General features: G+C 46.0%; 2 protein-coding genes across 3 annotated transcripts in view; one reads left to right on the forward strand and one right to left on the reverse strand.

Moving 5' to 3' along the window:
- Nucleotides 1–991: 991 nt before the first annotated feature.
- LOC124102903 (uncharacterized) lies at nt 992–8,480 on the reverse strand. Its single transcript, XM_058583983.1, has 8 exons — nt 8,474–8,480; nt 8,020–8,115; nt 7,678–7,855; nt 6,203–6,372; nt 3,451–3,560; nt 2,144–2,204; nt 1,782–1,980; nt 992–1,211 (listed from the first exon to the last, which is right to left on the reverse strand). Exons 1-8 carry the CDS (start codon nt 8,478–8,480, stop codon nt 1,142–1,144), a joined length of 891 nt encoding a protein of 296 aa, XP_058439966.1. The 3' UTR covers nt 992–1,141.
- Nucleotides 8,364–14,023, forward strand: part of Pinx1 (PIN2 (TERF1) interacting telomerase inhibitor 1) — a 67,699-nt gene continuing 62,039 nt past the window's right edge. For both annotated transcript variants that reach the window (XM_046459332.1, XM_046459333.1), the window contains exons 1-2: nt 8,364–8,497; nt 13,575–13,684. In XM_046459332.1, coding sequence (XP_046315288.1) covers nt 8,479–8,497; nt 13,575–13,684 — 129 coding nt within the window. In that variant the 5' untranslated portion in view covers nt 8,364–8,478. The remainder of the gene's footprint in view (nt 8,498–13,574; nt 13,685–14,023) is intronic.

Below are 14,023 nucleotides of genomic sequence, written 5' to 3' on the forward strand. Positions count from 1 at the left end.
AGGGATGAGCCTTCTTTCCATGGAGCCTTCCAAAGGGCAAGCCCTCTGCTACTGTGTACTGTAATCTCAGCGCTTCAGGAGCTGAGGCCTCCTGTGCTTGGGGAGGGGAGCCGAGGACAAAGGAACCCCTTCTCCCCTGTTGTTTACCTTCCATCTGGCTGAACCTAGCTGCCCTTAACTTCTAGTTTGCTAATGTCCTTACTGCCTTAATGACCACCTAAAAAGCAGTCAGAACCAGAAGCCCCTCTGGCAGCACCCAGTGGGAGCCTGACCGTCTCCCCAGGGCTGTGCAAGAAAAGGGTCCAAGCCCCATCTCCAAAGCCCACAGTTTGCCTCTTGTTGACAGAGCAGTGTTCCCAGGCTGAGGAAAAACCCAGGGCTGCTCAGGTGGTGAGACCCTCGGGCCCATTGTGACCACGAACAACCCGACTCCATCCTTCCGTCTCCACTGCTTCAGATCTGGACTCCGCCCTCTCCTCCACCTCACCTCTCGCCCAGAGACCCTCCACCCCCATCATGCTCAGTGCTGTTCCTGAAGACCATCTAGACTTTTTTGTTCTCTGGAACATTCTACTCACCTTCAGCTGCAGCATATCCTTCAGCCTCTCCACCAAGCTCTTTAAGCGAAAGGCAGTTGCTATCTTCCCTTGGACAATAATGAATGTATCTATTGTAAGTGCAGACCATGTAGAGAAGCGGCTGGGTTAAGAAAAAGAGGGTTTTTGTAAAGCCTGTTTATTTTTTTAGGTCAGTTTTGAGCATTTCTATTTTACCACCCTTCACATGGTTTTGGGGAACCCAAATTGTATCAAGGTCTCATGCCAAAACAAGCCAACGGTTGTTTTCTTTACCTTTTTCCTCCATGCACCATGATTTCAATGATTGTTTCGGTGTCATTTTAAATGTTTTCTTGTGACATGTGCTGATGATAAAAGTCATCTTGACAAAAAACAAAAAAAGATTTATACATGAATCAGAAAGTATTTATTTCAATTTTGTACCTTTCCATTTTAATACATTATAATGTATTGACTCAACTGAGATAATATAAACAGTTCATTTTAATAACATGTGTGTGTGTGCCTTTTCCTTTGTGCAGTGTGGGGGAGGGGCAAATACACTGAGGGTGGAGAACTGGGTGCTAACTGGCATCAGGTGACCTCTGGCTGGGCCCAAGGCTTCTTGCACCTGGAAGTTGGACACAGCTGGCCCTGGGAGAGGAGGAGATGGTAAAGGGGAGTGAGGAGGTAAGTGGGTGGGTCTCTAGGCATCACCCTTCTTGCTACAGTGCATGTACACAGGGTCCCCACCCAGGAAGGACATAGCACGCCTGCCAGGGAACTGCTTACTCACAAGATGCAATGCAGGCTGGCACTCAAAGGGGAGAGAGAGCTCCGGGAGGGGAAGCCAAGATGTGAGAGAAAGACTCAGCACTAAAAACGGGGGTCTGAGGGTTGGGGCAGAAAACCTCTGGGCCATGTTTTCTGGATGTAACAGCTTTCCCCACAGTGCCTTATGACAGAAATCCTGCAAATGAATCCCTGGAGCGAGCTGCCTTCAGACCAAGCTCCAGGGACATCTAGCAAGAAAGGTCTTTATGTTCCTTAAGCTTGTTTCCTCTTGCCATGTTAGGAGAAATGCAAAACTGAACACAGTCATACTCACTTGAACGTCTGTCAGCGGTGGGTGGAAGGTGGGGGCAGGGTGGGCAGCTGGGAGGGCGAAGGAGGTACTTCAGTCTGACCCATTTCAAAGTGCGCATGATAAACAGGCAAACTCACCAGTCACGGATGTTGTTCTGAACTGTTTTCTGTACGCTTGAACATGTCTCATTCTCCAACGGTGCCGTCCAGGAGAAAGGGGAAACTACTCGGAAGGAATTCATACTGGCATAAGCACATGCTCTTCTGTGAAAGGATACCTCAATATGGGACTCCTTTGGCAGCAGAGAGCTTTTATTCGATGGAGGTGTCCAGGACTCTGGAAGAAGAAGTGGTACATCTGACCCATCTCCCTCAATGTCCATTCTCCCCATATGCTTCCCCCACAGAATTTTTAAATTATAACTTTTTACACCTGCCCTGCTTCCCACATCTCTTCTGGGGCAAGTTTGTCGGCACCAGGAGGAACACACAGAGCGCACCTGCCTTCACGTCCTGAGTCCCCTGTCCATCTCCAGTCTCTTCTTCCAGGAACATGTGACCCTGTTAGGAGACTGATTATTAGCTCATTTTCAGTCCTGATCCGGTTCTTTAGGAATGAATCAATTGCCAGTTATATAAAATAAATGGCTCTTCAATCCTATGAAGGGGAAATTTGGGGGACATATTCCCAGGAAAGAAACAGAAAGCCCTCTTAGGTCTACTTTTTCCCCAAACTCTTTTTCCAAAACTCTTATTAAGCTGATGGGTGCAGCAGCTCAGTCCTTTACAGAAGATGTAGAAGACTACTACTGATCACCCTAAACGAAAATCCTTCCTGCAGTGAGTAAGCCCATTCACTAAATGTTTCCATCAAAGGCAGTTCTAGAAGGCCCTCCTGTGAACCTTGGCTCCTAGGGAGTAAGGGCCTAGAATTTCTGATTCTTGCCCTGAGCCAAGTGTCCCTGGTCTTGGCCAGTCTGGACGCCTCCACAAAATACCCTTGACTGTGTGTGTTATAAAGAGGAATTCATTTCTCACAGTTCTGGGGACTTGGAGTCCAAGATCAAATCGCTGCCAGGTGTGGGTTCTGGTGAGGGCTTCCTGGTTCAGGGACAGAGATGCTGCTGTGGCGTCCCAGGGTGGAGCAGAGAGAGAAAGCAAGCTGCCTTCACGAGGGCTCCACTCTCCTGCCTCCTCCCCTCCTCTCCCAAGGCCCCACCTCCTAATACCATCAACCTGGGTCTAGGATGTCAGTGCATAAATCTAGAAGGGGACATGAGCATGTGGCAGATGGCAGGCTTCTTGTCTCTGTGACACATAAAGTGCAGCTTGGACTTCCTTGTCCCCACCAGCTGGAGTTGGGGAGGGAGGACTGTGACGGATTCCTGGATGAACCGCTGTCATGTTTGACTGATTCTCGCTCTCTCTCTCGCTCTCTCTCTCTCACACACACCATTCTCAGGAAGCCCCTAGCCCAGTCATCTAATCAAGCACCCCAGAGAAGGCCTGTTTGGACACCCTCTTCTGACGTCAAGAAAAGCAGAAGCTGAGCCTCTCCTTCCTCAGTGCCCCCTTCTCTCTCTTCCTGAATCATTTTGTTTTTGGGTGCGACGGCTTTACTTCTTCTTTGCGATAAGAACAGGCACCTTGACCCAGCAGCTCGGTGCCAACAAGGCAGCAAGTCTTTCTCCCTGGGAGCAGCACCAAATGGCGTCCCCTAGCCCAGTCAAGTTCAGGCTGCACATGGGGGGGGTCTGGACCGTCAGCCAGCACTAAGAGTGACAGGCAGGCGGTGTAGTCCTCTTACCTGGGAATCGGTCAGGAGTTCTGCTGAGACCAGGAGTTGAGATTTTAACATCGCAACATTTTCACATGACGTGAGCAGAAGTTCACACTGAGACTCTTGGGATCTTTGTTCTGTAACGAGCATCCAGGGAGGACCTGTGAGGCCACCTGGCAGCCCCTTTGTTCCCCTCACTGCCTGCACTCGTTTCAGCTGAGGACATGCTTGCCAGGGCCTCCTGTGCTGAGGTTCAGTTCAGGTGGCTGCGGTGACCCCAACTCCCAGGCACACTGTTGTGCCTGCTCCCTCTTCTTTGACATTTACCAGCTCAGTCAAGCACACAGCTCTCTGGGACAGAAGCCACCAGCCTCTGTGTCTTATAGGCCGGGAAGTGACATCTCAGAGAGGCCAGTCCACCTCGTTGCCTGGTGAGTGGCACAGTGGAACAGTGCCTGGTTCCCAGGGCTGTCGGGCCCAGGCCTGTACTTGGTCCCCACTGCTGCGAGTCAACTCATCAGACCCCTGGCTTCACCCTCCCAGCATGCCCCCTCCTAGAAGCCAAAAGGGACTCTCTGGCTATAGTGGGGTCTACACAGAACCCTGTTGGGTTCAGTTAAGGGTGGCGATGCCAGCCTTGGAACCGGATGCTAGGAAGAGCAGCCCTGAGGTCGCAAGGGCCTGGGCAGTGCTGAGGCAGGCCCACAACCACAAAGGGTGGAGCAAGCGGAGGTCCAGAGGCAGAAGCCCTCCTGGGTGACATATGGAGGCCAGGGTGGCTGAAATCATGACCCTGACAGGGCCCTGAGGAGAGCCGGTAAGAGCTTGGCCATGCCTAGAGGAGAAACCATAGAAAGGGGAAGTGGGGAGGACACAGGAAAGGCAGATCACGCATGGAAGGTGCTGGGCAGACAAAGGCTGGTGAGGCAGGTGAGGGCACGCAACTGGGAACACCTTCCGTGAGCCAGCAACGCGACATCTGCAGGTCATACAGAGAGTTAAGGCGGTCCTGCCCTTGGGAGCAAAACTGTATGTTTTTTTTAGGTACCCCATTTTTTAAAAGGAGGCATGTATAATAATCTTCACATACATACAAATAGAGTTAGTATATGCATACCAGTTTGTATGGAAAAGATACCCTTGGAGATACCATTTCCCATGGGTCTGCATTTGCATATTTTGAAAATGTTGACAAGCTGCTGTCACTGGAGTCTGGGACCGCTTTCCAGCATGCCTCAGATTGCGTGGATAAGAGGGAGTTAACTTTCCAGGCAGGACACTACATCTGTCCATCCCAGAGGCAGATCACACTTTCCAAGGGACCACACATTTTCACATATTAATAGGTAAAATAAATATATTTAAATTATTCTGACATAGTAAAGAAGCAGGTATTGTTATTAATTAAAAGTTCTGACAATATAGAAATGCATGTTGTAAAAATTCCTTTCTCTGCTGAAAAGACCAGTATTAACAGTCGAGAACGGTATCTCCACATGGTATCTTTTTCCATGCAAACTGGTATGCATATACTAACTCTATTTGTATGTATGTGAAGATTATTATACATGCCTCCTTTTAAAAAATGGGGTACCTACAATTTTTCAAAGTTTTATTTACTTAACAATATTTCTCATGATAAAGTTTTTTTAAAGGGGCTATAAATAAACTAACCCTATAAATCATAAATATCCTATGTTACTTATTGGGATTTCCTTAAAGTAGTCCCTAGTGCTCTGTAATTGTTCTCCAAAATCACAGACTCTTCCTTACCACCCTGTCAATCAACAAAATCCCCCAGCTAGTGACTTAACAGTGTTATGATTCTGAAGAATTCTATCTACATCTAAATATAACCCTCGAGACTTTCTCTCATCTATTATTCTACTGAAATCAACAGTGGACAGATCAAGAGAGTGGCCCTGGTGAACAGGTAAACAACACAGAACTGTGTGCACTCAGATACAGGAAAGCCATCCTCTGAGGCTTTCTCCATGCCAAGCACTGTCCTAAACATACATATCTCTTCATTCAGCCAGCAATGTGTGTGTCTTGTCTTGGTCAGTGTGAGTTGCTATAACAAAATGCCCTAGACTGGATGAACAATCTTATAAACATCAGAAATGTATTACAGTGCTGGAGGCGGGGAAATCTAAGATCAAGGTGCTGGCTGATCCTGTGTCTGGCGAGGGCCCACTTCCTGGTTCACATAGCCAGCTTCTTGCTGCATCCTCACATGGCAGTAGCAGGGGGAGCTCTCTGAGGTTTCTTTTATAAGGGCACTAATTCCTCATGGAGGTACTACCCTATGACTTAATTACCTCCAAATACCCTCATATTGGGGTTGGGTTTTAACTGACAAATTTGGGAAAGGTCACAAACATTCAATCTATAGCATGTATATAACTTTGAGGCAGGTACCATTTATCATGTGGATGAAAACAAGACAGAGGAAATTTAGTAACGTTCCTAGGATCAAGAGTTGGTAGGTAGCAGAGGAAGATGGATGTGCGACGTGGATAATAGGAGTGGAGGGGATTAGGTCCCAAGCAGTGGCCACATGCACCATTAGAGTGCTCTAAAGGCATGGATGAGTTGTCTCTGGGAATCCTTACAGCAATGCCCTGGAACAGCAGACCAGAGGTGATACAACCATAGGTGTCACAGCAAGATCTGAACACTTAGCTTGGTAGCTCATGTGTCAATTACCACACTAAGGAAATCCACTGTGGGAGGACAGACCACAGCAGCAGAGCTCCACAGGCTGTGGAATGCTTACCCAGCAAGCAGCAGACGCAGGAGAGAAGGCTAACAGAGGGGCTCAGGGGAGTCCACAGTGAGGCCCGGCCCGGCAACTTCGTCAGGTGACTCCAGTGTCCACTCCTCCTTGCCTGACATGATGCTTTCTCACTCAGGTCAGGGGTTCTGCCAGCAGCACAGGCCTTGAAACTTAAAGTGTGTAACTCAATCAGTTACCACCCATTTCTACTGTCCTCATTGGCCCTTCACCTGCTTCTGCTCTTTTCCTTTGCAGCATCTCTGTCCCCATCCCCACCATCTTCCCCTCTCCCACCAGCTGCCCCTGAATATACCTTAGGATATAAGAAACTAAATTGCCACTATCCCACAAAAGGTTAAGGGAGGCTAAGTTAGGACAGTAAACAAAAGCTTTAAGACAATAAGGGAACTGGATTTCTCTGTTGACATCATAATGTTAATATGGATCTCTGGGCATGAGTCTTGATGGTTGAGCTCTGAGGATTTTCAGGGCCCTTTAGTGATGCCTTACAGCTTAATGTCATAAAATTTTGACAGGAACAGAGGAGGAACCTCAGGCAAGAATTGCTGCTAGGAAGCCAGAAGGCATCCCTGGACCAGGATGCACACAGAGCTTTCTCTTCACACTGGTCTTGGCTGGGGAGTGCCTTCCCACTCTGAACTTTTGTAACATGCTCTCTTTCTGTATGCACACATCATCACAGCCCATGGCTCTGATTCATATGAGTCCTAATTTTTGTCTATCTATATTCTTTTCTATCCTGTGACTCTCCTTTGTATCATTTATTAAACTTACAGTTCTACTCCCCTGTATGTAGTTATTTGATTCACGTCCACCTTCCCTGCTCAAAAGCAAACTCAATGAGGGTAGTGGCCAGGAATGTTTGTTTCTGTCTGTCTCTGCAACTCTAGCTGTTAGCATATGTCTGAAACAATAAATATTTGTTGAAATAATCACCCTAATTTCCATTTTACTTAATATTATACCTATCGGGTGCTTACTAGGTGGGAGATGCCATTGGTAGCACTTGAGACGCAGCACTTCATGACTGCAGCAAGTGCACATGGTTGGCATTATTTTTCATATTTTACAGATGAAGAATAGCAGCACAGAGGGGAGAAGTACTTTCCTATAATTAAAACGATCTCTTAATTATCCTAAGGCTTTCGTGATCCTGTCTTCCTAAGTCTCAATGCCTACTTGCACCTTGTCCTCCACCTCACAAGATACCTGCCTCCTCACTTGGCTGTGAAAATCCATGCACCCTGTCTTCTCTCTCACTTCCTGGGTACTCAATGAAGCTGTAAATATTCTTTGGCGTTTCTTCTAACATTTGTGAAGATAGAGAAGTTTACTTTGGGTGTCTAGAATCCTAGTTAAAAGCTGAGTTTCATTTAGACAAGCTTCACACAGGGTCTCCTGGCACCTGGGGAAGGCTTCCTTCCGCACTGTCCTGAAGTCCCCAGAAGAGTCACCTGTCCAAAACCACTTCCTGACTGTCTGCCCGAAGTTCTAATCGCTTACTCCTGGACACAGACACGAATCCACTTTTGTGACCATCCACGAAGCCCCTGCCAATATTCGAATTGTTCTGCTCGGCGCTGGTATGGATGCAGACGCGGATGGGACAAAGGCGAAGCTCCAAGGCGTGTGCTGTAGTGGAGAAAAGAAACTAAAACCTTGGCCTTGTTGAGGTGTCACTTTACGGGACACGAACGTTTCCCCCGAGGTAGTAATCTGCTCAACTTGGGACCCACTGGCAGACGGTGGAGACGCCCGCTCGCTCCCACCCGGCCCCCCCCCGTCTTCCCGGCTACCTCTCCCGGGGAGCACAGGTGGGACGTGGAGGGGCGGACTCTGCGGGGCCGCGTCTTCCCTCAACTCCTGGTGCTCAGCGTTCACAGAACACGACCCTAAGGGCGGTGTTCACAGAGCTCCCTCTCCCGAGACCGCGCTGAGTGCGGGCAGACGGCGGGTCCGCGACTCCGCGCGCTCCAGTCCGCGGGCGGCAGCGCCTCTCGCCCCGCCCCGCCCCGCCGCGCCGAGCCCCGCCGCCCTGGCGCCCCTCCCTTCCGCGATGGCCCCGCCCCGTACTGGTGGCCCCGCCCCCGCCCCGCCGCCCTGGGTCGGGGAGAGTCGCGCGCTGCTGACGTCACCAGCACGCGCCCCGCCGCTGCCATCTGCTGGCGTGCTGGTCCCGCGCTTCCAGCCTGTGGACTCGCGGCCGTCTGGTTCAGCAGTCGCCCAAGTCCGGAGGCCCGCGCGCTGCACCCAACATGTCGATGCTGGCGGAGCGTGAGTGTCAGACGTGGAGGCCCGAGCCCGGCGCCGGGGGAAGGTGCCGGCCGGCGCTCAGTGGGGCGGGGACGACCGAGGTCGGGGTCCTGGCCGGGAAACAGGGCTCAGCTCGCCCGGTCGGCCGTAGAGATGGCTCAGCCCTGCCTGTGCCGAAAGTTAGCGGCCGGTCGGCTAGAGAGAGGCGGGTCTTCACCCTCGGACCTGAACGCACGCAGTGCGTTGGAGAGGGAGGCAGGACGTCCCGGGACTCCGGCTGGTTCCTTCACTTCCCAGGCCCTCAGTTTCCCCAGGTTAAAGAGAGGAAGTGGGCCCCAGGGTCTCTCCAGGCTGTGAAATCCAACTGTCGAAGATGAACTGGACCCAGAAAAAGAAAAGAAAAGGGTTAGAACGTCAAACACAGGCAGTCAGCCCTTGGGGTGGGGGTGCGAGGCTAACGAGTGTGTCCCAGACCTTGTTAGTTGGAGTTACTCTTCTTTGGAGTCTTGGCCGCAGCGCCCTACCCTGCTTTAGACATTTACCTTCTGTGAAGTCCACTAATTCCTCTTTCCTGGAGAAACCGACTTCTGGATGGGACATGTAGCTAAGGTTGCTTGCCACCAGATGGCAGTCGTGCCATAGTCATGAACAGCCGGCCCTTAACTTGGAAGTTGTGTGCTGGCTGAGCAATGAGCAGAAAGAAGCAGCTTATTTACAGACCGACAGCAGCTTTGCAGGGATTTTGCACAATAAGTGCTGTCAACTTCCTATTATCTAAGAGACCATTGAAGGATTAGGAGCACCAAAGGAAATGGGTCAGGCACCATCCCTGTTTTACAGGGATCTCACAATCCCTTTTTGACATCCCTATTTTTACACCGTCTCTATTTTACAAATCTTCTGATTTGATGCGGTGATCTCTACATCTTTACATTTTTGCCAGTAAGAACAGGAATTTTCCATTATTTCTAAATAGAAATTCATAGAAAGAAATTTCTTTCTTATGAGCCTGTAAAGATGACCTGGAAATTGGAACCTAGACTGCTAAGATCTTTTCTGGTTCTCAGTCTTTGATGAGTGCTTAATTCAGCATGCACTTGGGAACACTGGCCCTGGTTCTGCTATTTGTTTATGTCTATTTCCTTGATTAGGTTCTGAGTCTTAAAAATTTCTTCTCACTATGTTGGTTTAAAACCTCATGAGATGGTTATCTGACAACAGTTTGGAGTGTTATATGGTATATAGGTGTAAAGTGCTATCTGGAGGTATCAGTAATTCAAACTGCATGATTTCAGAGAATGTTTTCAGTTCTCTCTCCTCCAGGATTACAAATTTCAAATGTTTGTCATGATAATATATAACATTTGTTATCTTTTTTCAAAATTTGCTGAGTTAATATTTATGTCATTCCCTGTGGTCAGATACTTAGGACTAGAGTTTTCATTTTAGAAATTGGAAAGTAGAAGCATAGAAAAGTCCCAATCCCATAATTTGACTACCTATTGATTTTTTTCCGATAGTTTATAAAAATGGGATCATCCTATAGGTTCAGTTTTGTATACTACTTTTTACCCCTACTTAACATAAGGTAGTGAATATTTTCACTTCAATAAACTGATGTTTCCTTTATTCTTGCTGAATGGTCTGTATTTAGACTTTTTTCAACATTTCATTTATTCTGCTTTTTTAATTTACTAATGGTTTGCTTTTTATTTCTGAAAAACATTCTTCAGCTGGGTGCAGTGGCACATGCCTGTAATCCCAGTGACTCAGGAGGCAGAGGCAGGAGGATTATGAGTCAAAGCCAGTCTCAGTGAGACCCTAAGCAACTGTCTCAAAATAATAATGGTAGTAATAATAATAAATAAAAGGGCTAGGGATGTGGTTAACTCTCTCTGGGTTCAATTCCTGGTGCTCAATCCCCAGTACTGCCAAAAAAGAAAAAAATCTTCAGCCTGTGTTTAAATATCAGATACTATTCTGTTAGTCTTCCTCATGTAAGACAAATATTTTATTACTCTCACTTCTCAGTCTTATATAGTTTGCAGTTTTAGGACCAGGTTTTTTTTTTTTGTTGTTGTTGTTGTTTGTTTTTTAATCAAGATATTACTTTTTTCATGATGTTTCCTTTCCAAGACCTGTTTATTTATTTATGTATTTATTTATGGTACCTGAGTTCGAACCCAGGAGTGCTTAACCACTAGCCACATCCCCAGCCCTTTTTTATATTTTAATTTGGGAAGGGTCTCGTTAAATTGCATAGGACCCTGTTAAGTTGCTGAGACTAACTTCAAACTTAGGATCTTCCTATCTTAGCCTCCCAAGCTGCTGGGTTTACATGCATGTGTCACTGTGCCTGGCTAAGACAAATTTTGACCTGTAGTCATTACATTTTATAATTATAATACTATAGTTAATGACTTTTAACGTTCATTGCATTAAAATTTTATATGCAATTTTCTCAATCTTGAATATGTCTTATAACTTTAAAAAAATTTTTTTTTTTAGTTGTAGATGGACAGAATACTTTTATATTTATTTATTTATTTTTATGTGGTGCTGAGGATTGAACTCAGTGCCTCAGACATGCTAGGCAAGCGCTCTACCTCTGAGCCACAACCCCAGCCCCTTGAATAACTTTTTAATAAAAATACATGGGCAGTGTATTTTGAGCTCTTGAATATCTTAAAGTGTTTTTTGAAAAATAGAAAAGGTAGAACTTCTGATCCTGGCTGTTGGGACTCAGTGCACTATTCATAGTAAGCTTGGTGCTGGCAGAGCTGTGTGCTATCAGGCATGAGTGACTGAAAGTGAAGTCCATTGCATCTCTTGTAGAGAGGGTTGTTTATTGGGGTGACCTGAAACATATCGTGGTGGAGCCATTTACAATTAGATCTCCAAATAGGAGGAGCCCCTGCTAGAGAATGATTGAACACATTATCCCAAATAATGATTTAGCAGATTCAGTCCACTCTACCTGAGGCCTAGTGCTGTCCCATATACTGCTGTTCTAGGTTGTCTCAGGGTCCTCAAGCCCACCTGCAGATTAGTATTCACTGGAATTCAGGTAGATGACTCAGCACATAGTCACATGATTCAGGTTTATTAGAGCTAAAGGATACTAAACCAAGAAGGAAAGGGAAAAGACACATGGGGCAAAGTCCTAGAGAGGCTAGGCACAAGCTTTCACAAGCTTAATTCTTCAAACAAGGAAGTCTCTCAGAAGGAAAGTGGTGTTCAACGTGAGCCGCTTGTACAAGTTCTGACTGTTGGGAATCCTCCTGAAATCTAGGTTCCATCCAGAGGCTGACCTTGTCAGGAAGACTTTCAGAGGGCAGCATTCACCCTGCTCTTAGCTCTTTTTTGCACACAATCTTAACAAGGCTGACGTCTGAGCACAGAGCAGATGGGGTGAGTCAGTCAGATCTGGCCAGAGACAGCCCCCCCACCGTTGCTATCTTTTGGTGGTGCTGGATGTAACCTAGGGTCTTGTGCACATACGGTGCACAGAGATAGTCTTCTTGATAGGATTTCTCAAACTTGAAAACTTGTACAACACTAGAATGAGGAAATGTTGCAGGGAAATAGGGAACATATCATAAACAGGCAACGTGGACTAGAGGCATTTCTCTACAGAGAGTGGGCTAATCTTCTCAGAACTGACTCCTCGTCCAGGCCTCAGTCAAGACCCGTGGCAAGCACAGTGTAGAAATATGGACTCCAACACACCACTAACCAGCATGCATAGCTGATACTGGTTAATAAGGCTTATTTCTGGTATGCTGTTCATTAGCAGAGACAGTGCTATGCTGAATATTTACCTAGATAAGTCAAGTGGTAACTTAGCCACATGGAACATTTTTTGGTCATCTTTTTCTTGTAGAACACTATAAATTTGAGTCCAACGTATTTTGCTTTGTAAGTAAACTTTTTTCTGCTTACATGCTTTAATGGGTTTCTTTTGCCAGGGTGCCTGTAGTTAAAGGTCTCAATTGATTTTTTGTGCAGCACAATGTGCCCCTTTGACTGAATGTTGTTTTAAATCATGTTATTAAACTGCTAAGGTCAGAGGCGGCTGTTGAGAGTCAATGTGTTGGACTGATGCAGGCGGTGAACAATTTCTGGTGGTTGGTTATTTATTTGCTTCTAAAAGAATAATGAGACTCAAAGCGGTCCCTTGATTCAATTATGTTACTTTTTCCTTTTTTTCCTTTTGCCTTTTCTTTCCTCCTTTTCTTTCTTTTTTATTTATTCATGCATTTATTTACATATTTATTGAGTGCCCAATATGGGCAAAGTGTTCTTTTTTTCTATTTTTACTTCTTGCAATGAGATATAAGAAAGACAAGAAATGAATATCACTCTTAAGAAGGTTATGGTGCAATAAGAAACATAAAAGACTGATATAAATAACTATAATGCAGTAGAATATCAATGCAGTGCCAAAAGAGAAACATAATTTCTTTCAGATGTTCAGAATGAGAAGGAAGAGTATGGTTATTATCTTAAGGTCATGTGTGTGAAGGTACAGTTGGCAGTCCCTAAGATCTTAACACCAATGGTAAATTGTGGATTAAGAAAAGCTTTGAAGTCAGTAGGATGTTAACATTTTATAAGGGATTTGGTTTTTGCTTGGGGACATTAGGCAATTTCTTTGTCTCAGATTTTATCATCTGAAAGGTACAGATGAGAATATCTCCCTTCACAGGATTACCATGAAAACAAGATCTAATACATTATAGCATTTGGCACATACCAAATGGCAGTGAGAGCTGTGACGAGGGCCCCTGTTGCTGTGGTAATAATGCTGGCCTTGACAGGTGTTTTTAGTCGCTGTCCACAGGTAAATGTGAAGGCCCGACTGATGGCACATCAAGTGTTGTTTGTAGTGTGTCACATTTAGAGGGAACAGCTTACTCTTAGAGGTCAATTTGTATGTTAATGCAGACAGGGGAAGTGAGCCAGTTGTCGGCATTCCACTGGGTATTGGATCTACTCTGTATTCACTGAAGCCCATGCAGGTCCTGTGTGCAGGTGTGTGTATCCTTGTATCTCTGGTTTGAACCTTAAGTTGTTGATGAGACTTTTTAATTTATAGGTCGGCGGAAGCAGAAGTGGGCTGTGGATCCAAGAAACACTGCGTGGAGTAATGATGATTCCAAATTTGGCCAGAGGATGCTAGAGAAGATGGGGTGGTCTAAAGGAAAGGTATTTTGGAGAAAAGCAAACCAAACCGTGAGCCATGCCAAAAGATTATGAATGAGGAGAAAACATCCTTCTACTAGGAGTCTGAGAGAAATTTATGTTTTGGATAGATAAGTGATTTTTGAGATAAATTGTGTTTCTAGATGTTGATAAAATTAGAACATAAATAGATCAGCTCTCTTTCTCATTTAAACTGCTGTGATAAGCATCTTTTTTAGACATCACCTTGTTAATAAGTTACATTGGAATCATACTTAACCTTCACAGCTTCATAATGTTGAGTCATTTTTAATTCCCCTCTGTAGCTAGAACACACACGTTTTCTCACATTCCATTTATTCC

The sequence above is a fragment of the Marmota monax genome, unplaced genomic scaffold (genome assembly GCF_021218885.2).
Source record: "Marmota monax isolate L192 unplaced genomic scaffold, Marmota_monax_Labrador192_F-V1.1 WCK01_AAM20220418_F8-fsc00288, whole genome shotgun sequence".
NCBI lineage: Eukaryota > Metazoa > Chordata > Mammalia > Rodentia > Sciuridae > Marmota > Marmota monax.

What these genes read in the sequence shown, in the direction of transcription:
- LOC124102903 (XM_058583983.1), bottom strand. An exon ending in CAGGAAGTGGTTTTGGACAG is followed by an intron (nt 6,373 to 7,677) that starts GTGACTCTTCTG and finishes ACACACTTTAAG; the next exon opens with TTTCAAGGCCTGTGCTGCTG. An exon ending in CTGCGTCTGCTGCTTGCTGG is followed by an intron (nt 3,561 to 6,202) that starts GTAAGCATTCCA and finishes TGCTCGTTACAG; the next exon opens with AACAAAGATCCCAAGAGTCT.